The sequence below is a fragment of the Haliotis rufescens genome, unplaced genomic scaffold, assembly GCF_023055435.1.
Source record: "Haliotis rufescens isolate VD_foot unplaced genomic scaffold, xgHalRufe1.0.p SCAF_16, whole genome shotgun sequence".
Taxonomy (NCBI): Eukaryota; Metazoa; Mollusca; class Gastropoda; order Lepetellida; family Haliotidae; genus Haliotis; species Haliotis rufescens.
The window spans coordinates 4,613,613-4,633,836 of NW_025963846.1; the positions used below are offsets into that span (position 1 = coordinate 4,613,613).

Below are 20,224 nucleotides of genomic sequence, written 5' to 3' on the forward strand. Positions count from 1 at the left end.
AATAAGAACCTCAATGCTGATTGGCTGATTAGAAAGTTCAGCTGATGCAACTTCCCTATGAGGTGTCCTCAGATCTTCATTCAGAGAGGTGTCGAATTGGAGTCAAATATCTGATTTTTATTGGATCAATCTTCAGAGAGAAATGGATTGTGCACCACGATTTCAGATCAGGCAACTTGATAGAACATGATAGTCCAGAGTGAAAAGCATATTTCAATCTGCCTAATGAATATATAAACCTCAATAATGTAAATACAGGCTTCACAAAAACTTAAACAATACCCCATAATATTAAGAAAAGAGAATTGTTTACTGTTTGTTTGTTGTTTAACGCCACTCAGCAATATTCCAGCTATATGATGGTGGTCTGTAAATAATCAAGCCTGCTCCAGTGATTGATATCATGAGCATCGATGTACGCAATTGAGATACGATTACATGCATCAAAACCAAGTCAGCGAGCCTGACCACCCGATCCTATTAGTCGCCTCAACAAGCATAGTCACATGCTACGGCAAGCATGGGTTGTTGAAGACCTATTCTACCCCGGATCTTCACGGGTCGAATTATTGACTGAAACAGATACTTGTAGTTACCTGTTTAGCGACAGCCTTTGCAAGGTCTTTTGAGGTCTCGGTCTTCCCTGTACCAGCAGGGCCTTCAGGAGCTCCCCCCAGGTTCAGCAGCAGCGCCCCCATCAGGGTCCTGGAGAACAACATCATCATCATCATCATCATCATTATTATCATTATGTCATACATTCATATACAGCAGAGGCGGTCGGGTAGCCTAGTGGTTAAAGCGTTCGCTCATCACGCCGAAGACCCGGGTTCGATTCCCGACATGGGTACAATGTGTGAAGCCCATTTCTTGTGTCCCCCGCCATGATATTGCTGGAATATTGCTAAAAGCGGCGTAAAACCAAACTCACTCACTCACTCAATTATTACAATGTGTCCTCAATGACACAAATCACTTCCAGTGTTAGAAGTTATGCATCATTTTCTTTCTTTGTTAGGAGATAAACATATACATGTGTTTTCAATGTAGAGCTAGGTTACCTGTAGATTTAACAAGTTTGAAGTTTCAAAAGTTAAATTTTGCACAGTCAAATCTACTGGCAATCTAGCTACACATTGAAATCCAGTATGTATGTTTTCATTTGATACTGCTGATTGACCATTTTCAATCATGTAACTTCCAAATTCAATGGTAGAATTATGGTTAACCTTATGAACTTGTTATGCAGCTGTAGCAGGGCGTGGAGTCATCCCACAGATGACATCCTTACCTTGTCAGCCTGCTGACGGGGTTAACCTTTTTGGTCATGTGGACAAGGCGTCTGGTCTCTGATCAGAAGGTCCGTGGTTCGAATCCCCTCACGGGACTCGGACATTTTGTGGCTGCTACACAGCCATAGGCCCTGTCCCAATACTTTATGCTAGCAATTCGTTTAGATTTATTAATTCCCTTTGCACGAATCAGTCTTCCTTATATGAAAACATGATACTTTTTATGGATAGCAACTTCTTTTACTCTTTGCCACAACGTTTCAGAGCTACTTCATCAGGTGAATGCTTAGTATGTGTATATATAAGAGTGAATATTATCCTACCCCATCTTTTATCTCGGGGGTGAAAATCTCTAGTGTCAGGATGATTCTCCCCAGTGAATTTGAACCCATACCAGTGTGTTTAATCCTATAGATACGATACTCTCATGTATTTAATCCTATAGATACTATACTCTCATGTATTTAATCCTATAGATACTATACTCTCATGTAATAAATCCTATAGATACTATAGTCTAGAGTAAAACTTCCCCCGGGATAAAATTTAGGTAGGATATAATCCTTGCTTACATATATATATAGAGAGAGAGACAGAGAGAGAGAGAGAGAGAGAGATAGAGAGAGAGAGAGAGAGAGAGAGAGAGAGAGAGAGAGAGAGAGAGAGAGAGAGAGAGAGAGAGAGAGAAAGAAAGAGAGAGAGAGAGAGAGAGAGTTATAATTAAATAAGTGGAGTAAGATTGAACACAGTTTTAATTGGCTAGCACTTTCAACTCCTACCACGTACGAGTCTCATCAGGCCATAACTGAATAATGGACATGAAGTAGTATATACATATATATATATATGTAAGCAAGGATTATACATATTTACAGAACACAAGGTGGGATTAATGTACAAAGATAACAATATAATGATGAAGCCAGTTGAATTAACAGGAGAGGATTCAATAAATATGAAACACATTCACAGTTTTGTAAAGAATTAGTTCGCTTATGAATTTCTTTTTGTGATAAGTAGAAAAACGTATTGTCCCACCTGTAGCACCTGTCCGTGAGGGGCGTGATGACGAGGCGGCCGGAGTTACCCAGGTACTCATAGGCATAGGCCACGGAGGTCGTGATCATCCTCACCATAGCAACCCGATCCTCATAGTAGTAGCGCAGCTGGCTGATCCACGAGAAGTCGTGGTGACTCTGGGTGTCTATCTCGTACAGTTTGGCAACAGTGTCTCGTGCTTCAATATTTTAAAATATTTTTAATTAGATGAGTTAACAAACAAACAATATCATAATCATCTTCCAGAGGCAAGGGAGTTAATTGACTGTAAAGGTCCAGTTTCCACCCTTGCCGAACAAGGATGGAATTAGTGGGCTCAATCGTAGCGCCACCAGTGGAGATTTTGAGTGATATCCTTTAAATGACCTTCCTATTAACCAATCAGATTCCATCTCGCATATGACTTGCATTTGTTTTAAGCAAAATGGCGGCACCCTGTCAAGATGATCTGATCGATAATCAAGGTCTATATTGTAATAAAATTGGTCTTACCTCACAAAGTACATCAAATCGCGTCAGTTTATGAACCGGATGTCGATTCCGTTACAAGATTTTAATTGGACTATGCATAGACTCGTTAATCCAGCCAAAATGTCACTCATAATTCCAGCCTAGTTCGGCAAGGGTGGAAACTGAGCTTATCGTCAGTTAACTCCCTTGCCTCGAGAAGATGTATCATAATGAGCAACACCAGCAAGTGACATCACAGACTGTTTCAGTGTAGGAGTTGAACACAGGCCTTTGGAACATTTCACAAACACTTTACCCACTAGGATACCACACCACCCTTCATTAAATGAAGTCTGAGACCATCAAAGGCAAGAGGTTATATTTCTTGCTTTGCCAATGTTTGAAAAATCCTGTTTAGTAGGTTGGAAAAAAGTAAATAAATTTCCTCTTTTGTTCAAAAGGTTATAGAATCTGTTACTACACTTGCAATGTTATGAAGCTCCCCTGTCTTACAGTTGGATATGTTGTGGCACAATATTTTGAGGTGAACATGTAAGTTTGCAGTTGGTGGAATAAGAAATTATTGAAAATTTGAAAAATTAATTTCTCTTTTCACTTTCCTTTTTTTAGAGAAGCACATCAGTAAACAAGTTTTTATAAATCTCACAATGCGCAGTCAATATATTATCCACTGTTGTTGAGAAGTAATGTACATACCATGCACATCAATTACAATGAGAGCTCCCAGCGTGATGCGGGCCATCTTTGAGAGTTTACCCCGAACCATCTGTACGATCTCATCCACCTGCTTATTACTCTTGGCCAGGTACTCCTTGAGGTGGTTGTCCTGGATAGCCTGGACGAAGAATGTTACATGTCAACACATAGCAGTCTCCTACTGGTTAAAACAATCTGTTTCTTTAAGCATATGGATCAACGTTTCTTCTTCGATTGGCAAAGTCAAAACAAGGTAATTTGGCCAAGAAGTTTAACTTAAGCTTCAGGTATATCGATGATCTGATGTTGTTCAATAACCATCAAATAGCCACTTCCCTTCCACTGATTTACCCACCTGAACTAGGAATAATGGAGACCAGTGAGACCGCTTAATCTGTTTTATATCTCGATCTATGCATAAAGATTCAGAGTGACAAAACACTCTCCACAAGACTGTATGACAACAGGGATGACTTCAACTTTCCAATAGTCAACTTTCCCTGAATGTCGAACAGTATCCAGCTGCTTCAGCCCCTGGAGTCTAAATTTCACAACTTTTGAGGTACAACTGAGCATGCTGTTTCTACCAAGATTTCAAAGAGCATCATACGACTCTTGCTCAGAAGTTGCTTAAAGGTCACAACAATCAAGGCCTCAGTAAAAGTTTCAAAACATTTTATAGTAGACATGTGGAGGACATTCCTAAATTTGATGCATCAGTGACGATAATGATGTCCGATGCAATTCCCTAATTTGACTTTACCATATGCTCCCGTGAACAACTGACTTGCCTTTGCATGTGTTTGTGATGGGTGCCACCAGTGGGGCAGGATATGTTCACCTTTTTGCGAACACCTGGTGTCATCACTATTTGATAGTGATTCATCAACACATGCTCATGATATAGCTGGAAGCGACTCTGTTTATGAGTATGGAAAGAGATTTGTTTTGTTTTTTTAAATCTTGGTAAAAATGTTTTCATTATATTATTCACTCATGTTTGATAAGCCAAGAACTGTGGACGACTTTGACTCACCTTAGTCACCTCTGCAGTCCAATGGACCTGTCCAGCAGCCAATACAATCTGTCCAGGATACTGGAGAACCCATTCCTTCCTAGGGGTGTTTTGGTAGGACTGAACAGCTTTAGTCATCTCCTCCTTCAGACTGAGTTTCATCACCTCCTCCACCTGTTTGGACATGGTGAGAAGAGTGAGTGAGTGAGTTTAACACTTCTAACAGTTATATTAAAGCATGGTTGCTTGATGTGTAACAAAAGCCTAAAGTGATGCAGGTCCTAGAATTTTAATACCTTGATGAAACACACAAACTTGGTATGGTCTTTTCAAACCCAGAAATAGAATTCCATATTTGAAATCACAATTATAGATTTTTGGCACACCTGTGGGTGGCGACTCTGCACAGTGAATTATAACACTGTAGATGACATGGCCACCTGTTCCACCTGCAGTGCAGACCTCAACTTCTACTCCACATAAATCATAGTAACATATCTGCATTAGTCTGAAGCAATTTTGAAAGTTTAACTGATTGACTTTTTATTTTGGTATGCCCACTTGAATGCAGAGAGAACAAAGTCACAGAAATAAAAACAAAAGTGGCGCAAGTCACCATTTGGGCTGTCCCAAAATGACAAGATTCATCGCAACTGTGACCAAGAAAGAATTTAGGCACAACAGGAGAAGGGTTGACAATCTGCCAACCTGTAGCAGCCATCGCTCCACCAGACCGTTTGCGTCACCAGGGATGATCCTACGAGGGAAGTCCACTTTCTCCTTCTCAGCAGACTCCATGGCAACAATGACCTTCTCCAGGTTGAAGGTCAGCTGAGCGATTCCCTCAAAGCACTTCTTGAGATGTGGCTGGACACGAAGAGGGTCTTTGGTCTCAGACAAGATTTCCAGGAGCTCATCGTTGGACAGGAAGAAGAACCTTGAATCATCAGGAATACAACTTTGTTATAATGTTTACATAGAGAACCACATAGAGGCCAGGGATTTCACTGATCTAATACCAACAGCATAACATGTGTTGAGATCATAGGTCACGATAAAGTTTTAATTAGATTTTCATCCATTTATTCAAAAACGTCTGGCAGAAGGCATTTATTTTTATAAATAATTTTTCCACAAAATGTTGAAGGCAAATGTGTGATGGAAGTTGTTGACTGGTGTGATTCACAAGTCTGTCCTCAACACTGACAATGGCAATCTCTAAACAGCATCAGGAATTTTAGGGGCGGTCGGGTAGCCTAGTGGTTAAAGCTTTCGCTCTTCACACCGAAGACCCGGGTTCGATTCCCGACATGGGTATAATGTTTGAAGCCAATTTCTAGTGTCCCTCACCGTGATATTGCTGGAATATTGCTACAAGCGGCGTATAACCATATTCACTCACTCACTCACTCACTCACTCACTCAGGAATGTTAATGTCATATGCCATGAATATGTAATAGCATCCCGTTCATAGTTGAATAATTGTCATGCTTGTTTGTATTTTCATAATGTCATCAATACAAGACAACAAACAGAACAATTCTTCTTTCTTTCATTCTTTTTTGTTTATTGCCACACTCAAAAATATTCCAGCTATATGACGGTGGTCTGTAAATAATTAAGTCTGGACCAGTAACTGACACCATAAGCACCGATCTAAATAATTGGAAAAAATGACATGCATCAATGAAGACCACACAATCCTGTTAATCGCCTCTAACGACAAGCATGTATTGCTGACTAAATCTAATCCAGATCTTGATGGGGGTCAATTAATGATGTGAATTTGGGTGCTTGTAGTTAACTTTTTATTCCTTTAAGTGCTTTTTTTTGTAATTATTAAGACCCCTTAAAAAATCTGAATCATTTGCAATATCTTCCAATAGCTCCCTCACATATCTGAACTTGGTTGAATCAAGCAAATCTAAACTAACTCCAGTTTCTTGCGAGTCAGATAGCAGACTACCACAATACTAGTATGAGAACCTGTCTTAAACAATCATTTGATGGTCTGCAGGTCAGTGTCTACCTTGGGAAGAGATGGGGTGAAATGGGGTTTAACATCGCGTCCAAGATTATTGCACTTTTATAGCGATGTGCATGCACCTGTATGTGTGTGTGTGGCTGCTTGTACTAGTCCGGACTGATGCCAATTTATAGTGCTAGCACACTGAGATACCATGCCGCAGTTTAACATGAATACCCCACAGTATACTGACTCCGAGCCGACCAGTCCTTGTTTTAGCCCCTTAATGCAGAGCGCCAGACAGTGTAACAACAAGTACCATCTTTTAACGTCTTTTGGTATGACACGGCGGGGGATCGAACCCCGGACCTTCCGCTCTCCGGGCGGACGCTCTACCATTAGACCACGGAGGCGGTCCTACCTTGGGAAGAACAGCCTCTTCTTCTCTAAGTAGTCATTGAGGCCTTTCTGGATGTCATCAAGCATGGACTGGAAAACAGGGAACATGGAATCACTGAAGAGAGTATGCCACTACAGTGTCATCCATTTTACATCAACATTTCACCTCCTTCATCATCACAGACTGCCAGTTTGTATCACGGCACTATAAACATCTTCACAAAACATTTTCAAACTATTCAAAACTAAACTCATCAGGCTATTATTATTAAAAAAGAAACTTCAAAGCAATTATCCCAAAATGAATTTTAAATAATTTATGGAAAGAGAAAACTTTCACTTACCACAGAAATGAAATATATTAGTGAGTGAGTATGGTTTTACGCCGCTTTTAGCAATATTCCAGCAATTTCACGGCGGGGAACACCAGAAATGGGCTTCACACATTGTACCCATGTCGGGAATCGAACCCGGGTTTTTGGCGTGATGTGCGAACGCTTTAACCACTAGGCTACCGACCGCCCCTATGAAATATATTAACTGTGCATTCACTGAATGTTGTTTCCTTCTTGGAGATTAAAACAGAACCAAATCCTTCTATATCAGGCCTGAGGTTCTATTTGTCTAGGGCTGGGACGAGTCCAAATTTACTACCTGCGTACCCGACCCCCTATTACCCAACCCTACCCAGGTACCCACTGCAGGTCTCAAGAGTTGGGAACAAAATGTCGGATTGGGAATTGTTTTAACGCAGCCCTGGCAAAAACTGTTTAGATACATGTATCAAATGATCAGATCATGCATACACTGAATTGACTAAAGCTTTATCTTTACTCATACACAGGTAAAAAACAATGCGTGCTTCATCAGAAAGAAATGGGAACATTAGCGACATTATTGTTATTAAACAATATATCACATGACTATAACCATCAAGTGACATAGTCCTGTGGGTACCCGGGTCCTAATGAGGATCCACCCAACCCAAGTACCTGAGTTACCCGTCCCAGCCCTACTATTTGAGATAAAAGAATCCAAGTTGGTAGCAATATAAGTGTCACTGTTTGTAATGCACACAAAAACAAACACTGTTGTACACAATAACAATAACTATTGTACACAATAACAATAACGTTTGTACACAGTAACAACAGTTAGTTTCAGAGACAGGATGACTGTGTAGGTGTAAGAGTTGGGGCATGGTCGACTCACCTCCGAGTGCTGCAGCTTCTCCAGCATCTGGTCCTGGGACACAACCACCAGCGCCTGCGTGTTCTTTATCGCATTCTCCATGATGGTACGCCTGTTGGAACATGGATCAATGTAGTTCCATATGTGTTTAGAATTCATTCATTCATTCGTTCATTCATTCATTCATTCATTCATTCATTCATTCACTCATTCACTCACTCACTCACTCACTCACTCACTCACTCACTCATTCACTCACTCACTCACTCACTCACTCACTCTCTCACTCACTCACTCATTCATAGTATCACTCTGTATATGCAATGATGTCTCCTACGTCAAGAGGGAACAGTGTTTGAGATAGTGATTTATCTACATTGATGAAATAGTCTTCAAGAAACAACACAAGTGTAGAGGACTCTTCTTCTTACGACAATGGGAACATATGCAGGAAAGTCTACAACACCACAAACAGAAAACAACATCAAAATATTCACCGATCCTTGCTGCAGAGTCCTCTACAGGAACACATCTGACCTTGGAACTAAAGCTCACAGTTCAATCCCCTGCCATCTTTACCCCTGCCACCTACCAATGGCTGTCCACCTCCTCGAACATCTTGCCCTCCACAGGGATCTGGTTCCTGATGTCCTGAGAGCCAAATATTGGTTCCAGGTACAGCCATGCTGACTGTACTTTCAGCCACGAATCCAATATGTCTCGCATCCGATGCTGAAATGACACCGAGAATCCAACTTGAAATGTCAGATTTGTATAATCTGGCTCCCTGTTACATATTAATCCCACAGAGATATTCCTTATGTGATAAAAATATCATCTACAATGCAATAATACACTAAAACAATTCTGTGATAAGGTTTTCTTCCCTGTACGGAATAAACTTACACATTACAGTTTGACCGATGATATGTCTGCCGATCAGTCAATATGTAAGTAGTAAAAATTGAAAACTCTTTTACGATCATTGCTTTAATTTTTCATAATGTTAATGAAATTCAGATATGTTTAGAAACAACGAGTTGTAAGATAAATGTTATGACAGCTTCAAGCTAGTGCAATCATCTTTTATTTACACACCCTAAAACCAAACCACTTTAACATTTAACTGATGCATATTGTGTAAGAAATGATTTATCTGAGAGTTTGATATATAATATCTCTGCCCACCAGTTTGTGATCCCACTCATTGACCTCTGACTCGAATGGACCAATGAACGGGGATCCCTTCATGGTGGTTGTCTTGACGATGTGATCATCCAGAAGCACCTGGATCTCATCGAAGGCAGACAGAATGCTAATACCGGAGTCCTTGTACGCCACAAAGTTGAAGTGGACGGCCTCCCACTCCATCTTCATCTTGGACAGAGCCTAGTGACAAAGTCAGACAGTGTAGGAGTGAATCATTTCAGTTTAATGCCACTTTCAAGCCTTTGAACTTGAAAGCCTTAAATGACTTATGACCTTATGGCAAGCAATCTTTTTAAAATCAGATCTTAGTTCTCGCTATCGCTGAACAAAGATCTGAGGACATCCCATTACGGGTCACGTCAGAACGACCTTTCATCCAACCAATCAGAGCATCGCTTACCAGATCATGAAAGTGACAGATGGAATGTGTTTTCTAATCATGCAACCTCGAAATATTTAACAGAGGGTATTCCGAACGACAGTTACGGGATTTATGATTATATTCATACAATCTAGGCCATCTGTAAGCCATTCCAGAATGTTCTTTTTAACAGTTTTAATTTTTTTAATCGAGAATATGTCAAAATATGTTTCGAAGCGTAGTCGCCAGTTTGAAACAAGCGTCGTGAAGCTCAAGAAAGCTGCTTTCTGATTGGCTAATGCCGATTTCATGTCAGTCATTTCATTGACCCTCAAAATTCGCGAAAGGTTGTTCTGACGTGACCCGTAATGGGATGTCCTCAGATCTTATTTTAATGAGATTGGGCCAAAAGTGACAAGTGGGGAGATTAGTGCCATTGTGTTAGCAGCAAGCACTTACGGACAAAGGAAGATAACTCTAGATACTGAAAGTGATATTGAATGTCAACACTGTCAGTGTCTGGAAATTCTAATATTGCTAAGTACCTGGTTAGTAATGGTAATTGATCGAATGTTTTGTACTTGTTGCTAGGATATCTGGTTGAGTTGTGAGAATGTAACAGAGATTGTAGAAACAGCTGTTTGCGTCTGGACCTTGAATAAACGAGTCATGTTGTAACAAGCTGTGTTACAATTTTTCATAAATGCTTGTCATATGAGCTGACTATGACTATTAGTTGGTGACAATGTGCCTTTTGAGTGTCATCCATCATACCACAATGTTGCAGATCACTAACAAAGTTATATACCACTGATTTGATGGATCAAAGTCGGTTATTTCAGGGCTGCCTTGATAAGCTTGAATATTTTTACAAAATAACATTTACTCCCCTACTCCAGCATGAGAGGGACATCCTGCCACCCACCTTCTCCAATGCGAACTCCTTGCTGGCCTGGGAACTGATGTCCATCAATTCATCCAGGTACTTCTCCAGCCCCATCTGCAACACCTCCAGGAGCGGTGTCTGCTCATTCGGGGTCATGTTGAACCCCACCTGCAACACGAACATATATCCCCGTGTTATGGGTTTTCGGACACTTAGGGAACAGTGGCAGTTTTCTCTCTAATCACATGAACAACTATAAAACATATCATTCACTTATAAAAGACAGCTTCCTCTTATAAACAAGCCATCATCTGAGTATTTACAATGTCAGTGTGATGCTTAACCCTCCGTTAAAGCGTGAGTAATCGTGATAAACATGGCCGTCCGAAAACGTATGATGTCCGAAAACCATGATCCGACGATATACCATCTGTTCCTGAAAATATTGGACAATAATATTCTGCCACAGTTATTACCACAAAACAATAACTGTCCACTGGTCATGCTTGATGTCCTAAAAAATAAATATTATCGTTTGGCTTCTTCTTCCAGAGACCAATAAAATGCATGTTATATTGAAGAAGTGATATTAAATGGTTGTTTCCTGAACATCCATCACCTTCTCGTTCATCATGCCCCAGTGCCTCTCCTTGATGCCTGGGTTACACAGAGCATTGATGAGAGGCATGTTGATCTTGAACTTCTCCAGTTTGGCCTTGATGGTGGCTGCTGCCTTGAGAGAGCTGCGGTACTCGGGGCTGGAGAACGTCTTGGTCAGCTTGTAGGCAGTTCGCCACAAGTTCTGAACCTACACAACAGATGCAAGGGCGGTCATGTATGCATTCTTGACATGTTTTTATGCCTTATGCAGAATTTGAAAGGTGAATTTTTTTGAATAGTTTGTTCCTTCTGCTATATATGGTGATGAACTTGTCAAATGTAGTTCAAAAATAAATTTTGATCTGTTACAACTACTAGATTCATCAAAATGCGAGAATTGTTTTTCTGTTTAACTTATTGATCACCCAAAGGATATTCTTACTGTCTCATCAAGTATCAATATGGTAACATCAAGTATCAATATGGTAACATCAAGTATCAATATGGTAACATCAAGTATCAATATGGTAACATCAAGTATCAGTATGGTAACATCAAGTATCAACATGGTAACATCAAGTATCAACATGGTAACATCAAGTATCAACATGGTAATGTGGGGGCCATAAAAATGTGAGTCCTGTAATGGGATTCAAACCATGGACCTGAGGTCGGACACCTTGTCCATATGACCAAAGAGGTTAACCCCCGTCAGCTAGCTGACAAGGTAAGGATGTCATATCTGGGATGACTTTAGACCCTGCTACAGTAACATCAAGTATCAATATGGTAACAACAAGTATCAATATGGTAACATCAAGTTCAAAGTTCAAGTTCAAACTGTAATTCAACAATTTCACATGTTTTCAAACCAAAACATTGAATAACCATACCTCTTCCTCCACAACCTCAGCATTGACCTCCAGTATCGGTCCGTTCATCCACTTGTCGTGTTCACCATGGAATGTGACGGCAGTCGACCACAGCTTGTCAAACGGTTCCTTGGCCGTGGCGATCTCCAGGATCTCATCATATGGCGTCTGATGCTCAAACCCCAGCATCACTTCTTCCCGATTGATGCCAAGTTTCTGAATACATTGTACACAATCATATACAATCAGGAAACACTTCTTGAAACAAGAGGAACCTAGCACTCTGTCCTGAATCTAGGTGAAGGTCTGGGAGTTATGACAGTCCTAGTTCTGATTGGTGGACTCCGTGGTCTAGTGGTAGAGCGTCCGCCCAGAGAGCAGAAGGTCCGGGGTTCGATCCCCGGCCGCGTCATACCAAAAGCCGTTAAAAGATGGTACTTGTTGTTACCCTGTCTGGCGCTCGGCATTAAGGGGCTAAAACAAGGACTGGTCGGCTCGGAGTCAGTATACTGTGTCTGAGTGGGGTATTCATGTTAAACTGCGGCATGGTATCTCAGTGAGCTAGCATTATACATCGGCATCAGTCCGGACTAGTACAAGCAGCCACACAAACACACACACCTACATGCACGTCGCTATATAAGTGCAATAATCTTGGACGCGACGTTAAACCCCATTTCACCTCACCTCACCTCTGATTGGTGGAATGCTGAGGAAGCTATGAAAAGCAATAATCATACTGTCAGTGTACGTGAAAGTACGTACACATGGTGACATTCGTAACAACTTGCCCCTTTCGGTGACCTGCAGGAAGACACATCCCTCTATCGATGAATGTTATGTCAAAAATACATCAAACCAATCATACCAATTTGCATATGATTCAAGTATTTTGGTCAAAAAATCCCTGAGAAATAATGTTTTATTCTTATGGCCACAAGAGGGGCACAAGTCGCTATTCGGCTTGTCCGGAATAACTGTCACTAATGGCATAGTGAGTCTGTGCTAATGATGGCAGCGTTGTGGTCAGCAGTAGAGTTTCGAAGTGAATGAGCTGGGTTTAAAACTGCATGTTAGTTACCGTATTCGACGTAATAAGCGCCCAGGGCGCTCTCAAAATTAGAAATATGGGGGCTCTTATTAGAATATTATTTTGGTGGAAAAAAAAGAAAGTTGAAAGTTGAAAGATAAATGTCGTGGTTTATGCTGACAGCCTGAAATGTTTATATACGACAGATATATTTTTTCCAGAATTTAATTGCCCATAATTAAGGGTGCATATAACACACGAGTGCATATTATACGCGAATAAATAAGTCTTGTGTACATTGATCAATCGGAAGGGGTGCTAATTGGGATTGTTCACAAGCCAATATATTAGCAAATATCGCCGTGGGCACTTATTAGAGCGGGGCGCTTATAACGTGGAATACGGTATATCACAGCATGAATGGCCACTTGGGCAGTTACCATGGTGAAACAAATGGGCATGGAGCTGACTGATCCTGATAACCAGGTGACATTAGAGTGAGTTGGGTTTAACACTGCATTTCAGTTGTATTAAAGTTGATATAGTCACTTGAAACAAATGACCATGGTATAGTACTGACAGGTCTGGGGGCACGGGTGGCCCAGTCGTCTAAGGCGGCGCGATTCGCTGTGCAGAGTTGCGGCCCTTGGGCACGCCAGAAACCTATGATTGTGGGTTCGAATCCCGGTTCATCCCAATTATGTTTCTAGGTTTGTCAGCACCATACCCGTGCTCGTGGGATTCACTAAACTTGTAAACGTCTGAGACCTGCATCACTTCGGGCTTTCCTCCCACATTAAGCTGACACGCCGTGATATAACTGGAATACTGTTAAAAGCGGCGTTAAACCCAACTCACTCACTCACACTGACAGGTCTAGAATCAGTCAGGTGGATTCACTGAAACCCATGAAGAGCAATGTGTGTGTGAGGGACTCAACTCTTTGTGTGTGAGACACACATATTATACACTGATACACAGGCAATACTTGACCAGCCTTGAAAGTTGCATGTCTCCCTACTCTTTATGAAGAACACAAAATCTCATGTGTGATCAACACAACTCTTGTTGTGGGGTCTTTTACCACGAGTTATTCACTGACCACCATTGCATACACTACTGCTCCATCCAAAACAGCCATCGGACGGCCAAATATGATTTAACGGAAATGATGAAACACATCATCAACTGACTAGCCTCAACAGTCACATGTCACCCTACCGTCTGTTTGAAAGTCTCCAGTCGGATGGTGATCTCGTCCAGCTCCGCCATGTACTGCTTTGCCTCGGACATCCGGTCTCGGGAGGAGAAGGCTCCGACCTTGCGGCCCGCCTCTGCCAACTCCATGGCAAACTTTTTCTTCTTGTCCCTCAGTTTGGACACTGCCATGTCATGCTCCCTCTGTAGCTTGTTCTCCCTGACAGAGACACAAAGGCAGGTGAGTGAGTGAGTGGGTGTGTCTCATGGGTGTGGCGTTTATTGTGTTGTTGGTTGGGTGTGTTGTTGGGTGGGTGGGTGTGTCTCATGGGTATGGCGTTTATTGTGTTGTTGGTTGGGTGTGTTGTTGGGTGAGTGAGTGAGTGGGTGTGTCTCATGGGTGTGGCGTTTATTGTGTTGTTGGTTGGGTGTGTTGTTGGGTGGGTGGGTGTGTCTCATGGGTGTGGGGTTTATTGTGTTGTTGGTTAGGTGTGTTGTTGGGTGAGTGAGTGAGTAGGTGTGTCTCATTGGTGTGGCGTTTATTGTGTTGCTGGTCGGGTGTGTTGTTGGATGGGTGTGTGTGTTGTTTGGTGTGTGGATGTTTTGCTTGGTGTGTGGGTGTGTTGTTTGGTGTGTGGATGTGTTGTTTGGTGTGTGGGTGTATTGTTTGGTGGGTGGGTGTGTTGTTGGGTGTGTGGGTGTGTTGTTTGGTGTGTGGGTGTGTTGTTTGGTGTGTTGGTGTATTGTTTGGTGTGTTGTTGAGTGGGTATGTTGTTAGGTGGATGTTTTGTTGGGTGAGTTGTTGTTGGGTAGGTGGGTGTGTTGTTGGATGAGTTGTTGTTGGGTGGGTGGGGTGTGTGTTTTGTTGGCAGGGTGGGGTGTGTGTGTTGTTGGGTGTGTGGGTGGGTGTTGGGTATGTGGGTGTGTTGTTGGGTGGGTGGGTGTGATGTTGGACGGGTGGGTGCGTGTGTTGTTGGTAGATGGGTGTGTTGTTGGTTGGGTGGTCAAGTGTTGTTGGGAAGATGGGGGTTGAAGTGTGTTGTTATTGTGTTATTGGATTGTGTTGGGTGTTGGGTGAGTGTTTTGGGGTAGATGGGTGGGTGGGTGTGTTGTTGGGCAGGTCTGTGAGGTTTTGGGTGGGTGGGTGCGTTTTGTTGGGTGGGCAAATTGAGTGTCCGTATTGACTGCAGTTTCTTACGTGTTTCTCACAATGGGCATGATTCTGTCAGGCCAGGTGAAGGTGTTGTTGTTGATGATGACATCATTGGAGGGGAGTATCCCATAGTCCATCAGGAACATCAGGTTACCAACAGCAACCTCAAGTTTGTCCTGAAAACGAAAAATCACTGAAGAATTGTGTGATGTTTCATAAACTTCTAACAGTTTCCCCAATAGTTTGCCAACTTCTGTAAACGTTAACATTTTCCCAATAAGCTTCCCTACATAGTCTATGGGTCTGACCAGTTATTCTGTGAGAGAGACCCACCTTTAGCTCTAAAAGTTCCCCAACTTTGAGGTTTTCCACATAGTCTATGAGTCTGACACGTTCCTCTGTAAGAGAGACCCACCTTTAGCTCTAAAAGTTCCCCAACTTTGAGGGTCTCCACATAGTCTATGAGTCTGACCAGTTCTTCTGTAAGAGAGACCCACCTTTAGCTCTAAAAGCTCCCCAACTTTGAGGTTCTCCACATAGTCTATGAGTCTGACCAGCTCTTCTGTGAGAGAGACCCACCTTTAGCTCTAAAAGTTCCCCAACTTTGAGGTTCTCCACATAGTCTATGAGTCTGACCAGTTCTTCTGTAAGAGAGACCCACCTTAAGCTCTAAAAGCTCCCCAACTTTGAGGTTCTCCACATAGTCTATGAGTCTGACCAGTTCTTCTGTGAGAGAGACCCACCTTAAGCTCTAAAAGCTCCCCAACTTTGAGGTTCTCCACATAGTCTATGAGTCTGACAAGTTCCTCTGTGTTGGTGGCCTGCTGAGCGCTGTTTTTGACGATCTGGTCGTATTGTTTACAGATTCCACGGTTGAAGTTCAGACTGGTTGTGATTATTTTAGTCACCATGATGTCTATCAAAGAGCGAGCACGGTCAATCAGCCACTGAAATATATGCAATGAGTGAGTGAGTAAATTTAAAATTAAAGCCACATTGGCATTATTTCAAGCGTGTGTCATGTCTATTGATAGTGGTAATGTTGCAGGGTGTCAGGGCATTTGGACTAAGATTCCCCTCCCCACCACCACCACCACCAACATCAATGGTTGGACTCTTACAAACACTAGGAAGTTGTTATCCATAAAAGGTTCATGTCCTCATGGTACAATAGTCAGGGCTGGGACAGGTAACTTGGGTACCCGGGTCTGGTGGGTACTGAGTAGGACCCGCGTACCCACAGGACTACCCGGACACGTGGTTAGTCACATGATATATTGTTTAATGACAAAAATTATCTAGAACTCTATGGTTACACCACAAGTCACTAATGTTCACATTTCTTTCTGACTATGAACCCATTCCTTCTGATTTTTCATATGGTTGAATAAAGATAAAACTTAATTCAACTTCAGTGTATGAATGACCAGAATGTTTCATACATGTATCTAAATACATTTTGCCAGGGCTATGCTAAAAATGTTCCTTATCGGACATTTTGAGACATCTGAAACCTACAGTGGGTACCCAGGTAGGGTCGGGTAATAGGGAGGTGAGTACCCGGGTAGTAAATTTGGACTCATCCCAGTCCTATACAATAGGGTTCCTGTAACCTTGACCATTGCTGCTGCCTGTGCCTGCTTACCCGGTTGATGTGGTTGCAGTCGAGGAGGAAGAAGTGCATGGGGATGCGGACTGGGAGGGATCCCACCTCAGACGCCATCCTCTTCAGCTTCTCTATCTCCCGTACATACTCCCGCAGCGAGTGGTCGCGACTCGTGAACTTGTTGGTGAACGTGTCAGCATGGGTAGAGAGCAGGTACTTGTATGGCTCATAGGTGGACTTGTACCTTGAAAAGATATAGTGACTTTGGTTTAAGTGAGTGGGTGGGCTTTGGTTGAGTGAGTGAGTGAGTGAGTGAGTGGGTGGGTGGGCTTTGGTGAGTGAGTGAGTGAGTGAGTGAGTGAGTGAGTGAGTGAGTGAGTGAGTGAGTGAGTGAGTGAGTGAGTATTCTAGTTATATCATGCCGTGTCAGCTTAATGTGGGAGGAAAGCCCGAAAGTGACGCAAGTCATAGACATTTACCATTTCAGTGAATCGTCTCAGGAGAAATAATTCATTTTCAAAATTGAGTTTTCGGATCTATGACTGTATTTTCAGATTGTGTAGTCAAGGTCAACCTGACCAAGGTAATACATCCTCAATGATAACGGGTTCATAGGAGGGCTAAACTTTGGTATAAGACATTGCAACTTGGTGGAGTTATGTCCCTTGGCTGCCTTGACGGTTTGTAAGTTTGAATCCCAAATATTTTTCATTCTTCCTTTGTAAGCACACTGTTGGTACCCCAATTCGACAAATATTTCATTTTCATGTTTAAATTATGACTTACATGATACAGAGTTGTCAAGCTCAGATTAGATTGTGGTATGGAGCGCTGTGCCTGTGGATTTTACCAATGTGGGAGATCTGTTCAACATCCCTGCCTCTCTTTGGAGTGTGTGAGTGAGTTGGGTCTAACACCTTTTAAACAGTATTCCAGTTATATCACAGTGGCAGCTTAATGTGGGAGAAAGCCCAAAGTGATGATGGTCTCAGATGTTTTGGGGATTCCAACCCACAACCATAGGTTTCTGGCATGCCCAAGGGACGTAACTCTTCACAGCAGATTGCAGCACCTTAGACGACTGCGCAACCGGTGGCAGCCTCTATTTTTGGCTGCACTTCCACACTAGTATGTCACAAAACCCAATACCACTCATTCAGTCACTGTAACTGATGTGAGACTGTCCCTAGTCAACGTGTGTCGATAAGTTCATCTAGAATTATCTTACAATCATTTTTGGGACTTACTTAATAGGGCCATGACTATTTGCCATGACCACCTTGCGTATACGGGCTTTGGCGATTTCCACCAATTCCTCGCCATCTTGTACAGTACTGATGAATTTGTCTTCAAGGTCATCCACAGCATGGAAGAGCAGGTGTTCGATGTGCTTCAGGTCTGTGACGCTAGCGACCATGGTGTCGATAATGAAGCAGAAAAAGTCACAGATGTTGGGAAAGACGGGTTTGAAAGACAGTTCCCCTTCCTCCAAGCTCTCTTGCTGAAAGAGAAATTCAGAGTAGCTGTTTGGTTGGCATTCTAGAAGTTAGTGAGTAAATAATGAAACATACAACTTAATGGATAACAACATCTGGTTTATTGCATATAACGACATTTTCATGGCGATTCTTACACCATTCTATAGTCATCTATAAAGTTGTACGTTTGAATGCTTTTTTCCATATCTAGTAGAAGTCACTTAAAATTAGATACCACAAAGTTTTTGGGTCAGACAATTGTTCTAGATTTCTTAAAAAAACTTCAACAAAGGCCTCAACAATTCATGTTTCTTGTTTAATGAATAACCTACACTAACTTTAACAATAGTTTGAAAGTTAAAGTTGTTTGAATGAACAAAACTTTTATCCTAAACGTTTTTGGTGTGTGGTTTTGTAAGAAATATACCTAATATATTTTTTTTAATATTGAAATAGCCCATATATCAACCCTAACAACATGTTCATTTTATTTTTTTTTGCTTCCTGACCAGACAATCTGTAAGAAAATCTAATTGTCTTGTCTATTTACCAAAATGGGCGGTCGGGTAGCCTAGTGGTTAAAGCATTCGCTCGTCACCCTGAACACCCGGGTTCGATTCCTGACATGGGTACAATGCGTGAAACCCATTACTCACTGGTGTTCCCCGCCGTGATATTGCTGGAATATTGCTAAAAGCGGCGTAAAACCATACTCACTCACTCACTCACTGTGTGCTAAAAGGGAGACAAGCACCTGACACTGACATAACCTTTATAAAAAGGGTTATCTTTTACTGCCATAAAAAGGCAGATTTGTGTGTGTGTTTCATGACTACAGCAGATCATGTTTCTTCTGCATGCAAACCATCATGGTTGTGCTAGGGCTCAGTGTAGGACAAAAATCTCCTCCTTAGTCTTGACTGACAAAGTCATTCGTCACCACTTGGCCCTTTCCGTAACCTGCAAGAAGACTCGTCCCCATATCGATGAATGCTATGTGCTAATTTAAAATACAACTAAATAATCAGAATGCGTGTATGACTTCAAGTTCTTCATCAAAAAATCCCTCAGGAGTAATTTTTGATTTTACATAAGTCTAAATATCTAGATATAAATCTAAATATACCCAAGATACAGTTAAATGTGTTCAATCATACTGTATAATTCCGCATGTCCCGATGTACTTTAAATTGCAGCTGAAATATATGTAATATATGGGGAAATATATGTGGACCATTACGCAACGAGTTGACAGTTGTTTTAGGTATATGCCTGTTTGTGCTAAAATCGCAAAAATAACCATGAGTGGGGCACGAGTTCCTATTTGGCTTGTCCCGGAGTAACACGAGTTGGTCATGAATGTGAAAATGTAAGCCCAGGGAAGAGAGAAATTGGGGAGGGAGGACTTACATTCCCAGCCAAGACCGAGGAAGAGATTTTTATCCAACATAAAAAACATAAAAAACACTGAGTTCCATGCAGTTGTAAACTAGACTGACCATGAAGAATGTGACAGGATGTATTTTCTGTGGCAGTGCCAGCCCCTTGAAGATGCTGTAGATGCCATCATAGACGTTGCCATCAGCGTACTCTTCCACGAGGTCAACGAGGTCAGAGATGGAGTTGGCTACACAGCTGCGCAGCAAGTTGGACATCAAGGAGGCGACGCAGCCGAAGAAGTGGTCCATCTGCCCCAACCTCTCCTCCTGGAACATCATAGACTGAATCATGTACAGTGAGTC

The 20,224-nt window shown here is 42.0% G+C and overlaps 1 protein-coding gene across 1 annotated transcript in view; it reads right to left on the reverse strand.

The window, feature by feature from the left end:
- LOC124144297 (dynein axonemal heavy chain 3-like) overlaps positions 1–20,224 on the reverse strand; it is a 179,631-nt gene that overhangs the window by 104,225 nt on the left and 55,182 nt on the right. The window contains exons 12-29 of the mRNA XM_048396807.1: positions 19,982–20,188; positions 18,252–18,505; positions 17,044–17,248; positions 16,142–16,345; positions 15,444–15,574; positions 14,270–14,465; positions 12,040–12,234; positions 11,166–11,354; positions 10,586–10,714; positions 9,279–9,479; positions 8,683–8,822; positions 8,112–8,202; positions 6,922–6,989; positions 5,242–5,470; positions 4,555–4,707; positions 3,519–3,657; positions 2,331–2,529; positions 597–705 (exon numbers count right to left, since the gene is read on the reverse strand). Coding sequence (XP_048252764.1) covers positions 597–705; positions 2,331–2,529; positions 3,519–3,657; positions 4,555–4,707; positions 5,242–5,470; positions 6,922–6,989; positions 8,112–8,202; positions 8,683–8,822; positions 9,279–9,479; positions 10,586–10,714; positions 11,166–11,354; positions 12,040–12,234; positions 14,270–14,465; positions 15,444–15,574; positions 16,142–16,345; positions 17,044–17,248; positions 18,252–18,505; positions 19,982–20,188 — 3,039 coding nt within the window. The remainder of the gene's footprint in view (positions 1–596; positions 706–2,330; positions 2,530–3,518; positions 3,658–4,554; positions 4,708–5,241; positions 5,471–6,921; positions 6,990–8,111; positions 8,203–8,682; positions 8,823–9,278; positions 9,480–10,585; positions 10,715–11,165; positions 11,355–12,039; positions 12,235–14,269; positions 14,466–15,443; positions 15,575–16,141; positions 16,346–17,043; positions 17,249–18,251; positions 18,506–19,981; positions 20,189–20,224) is intronic.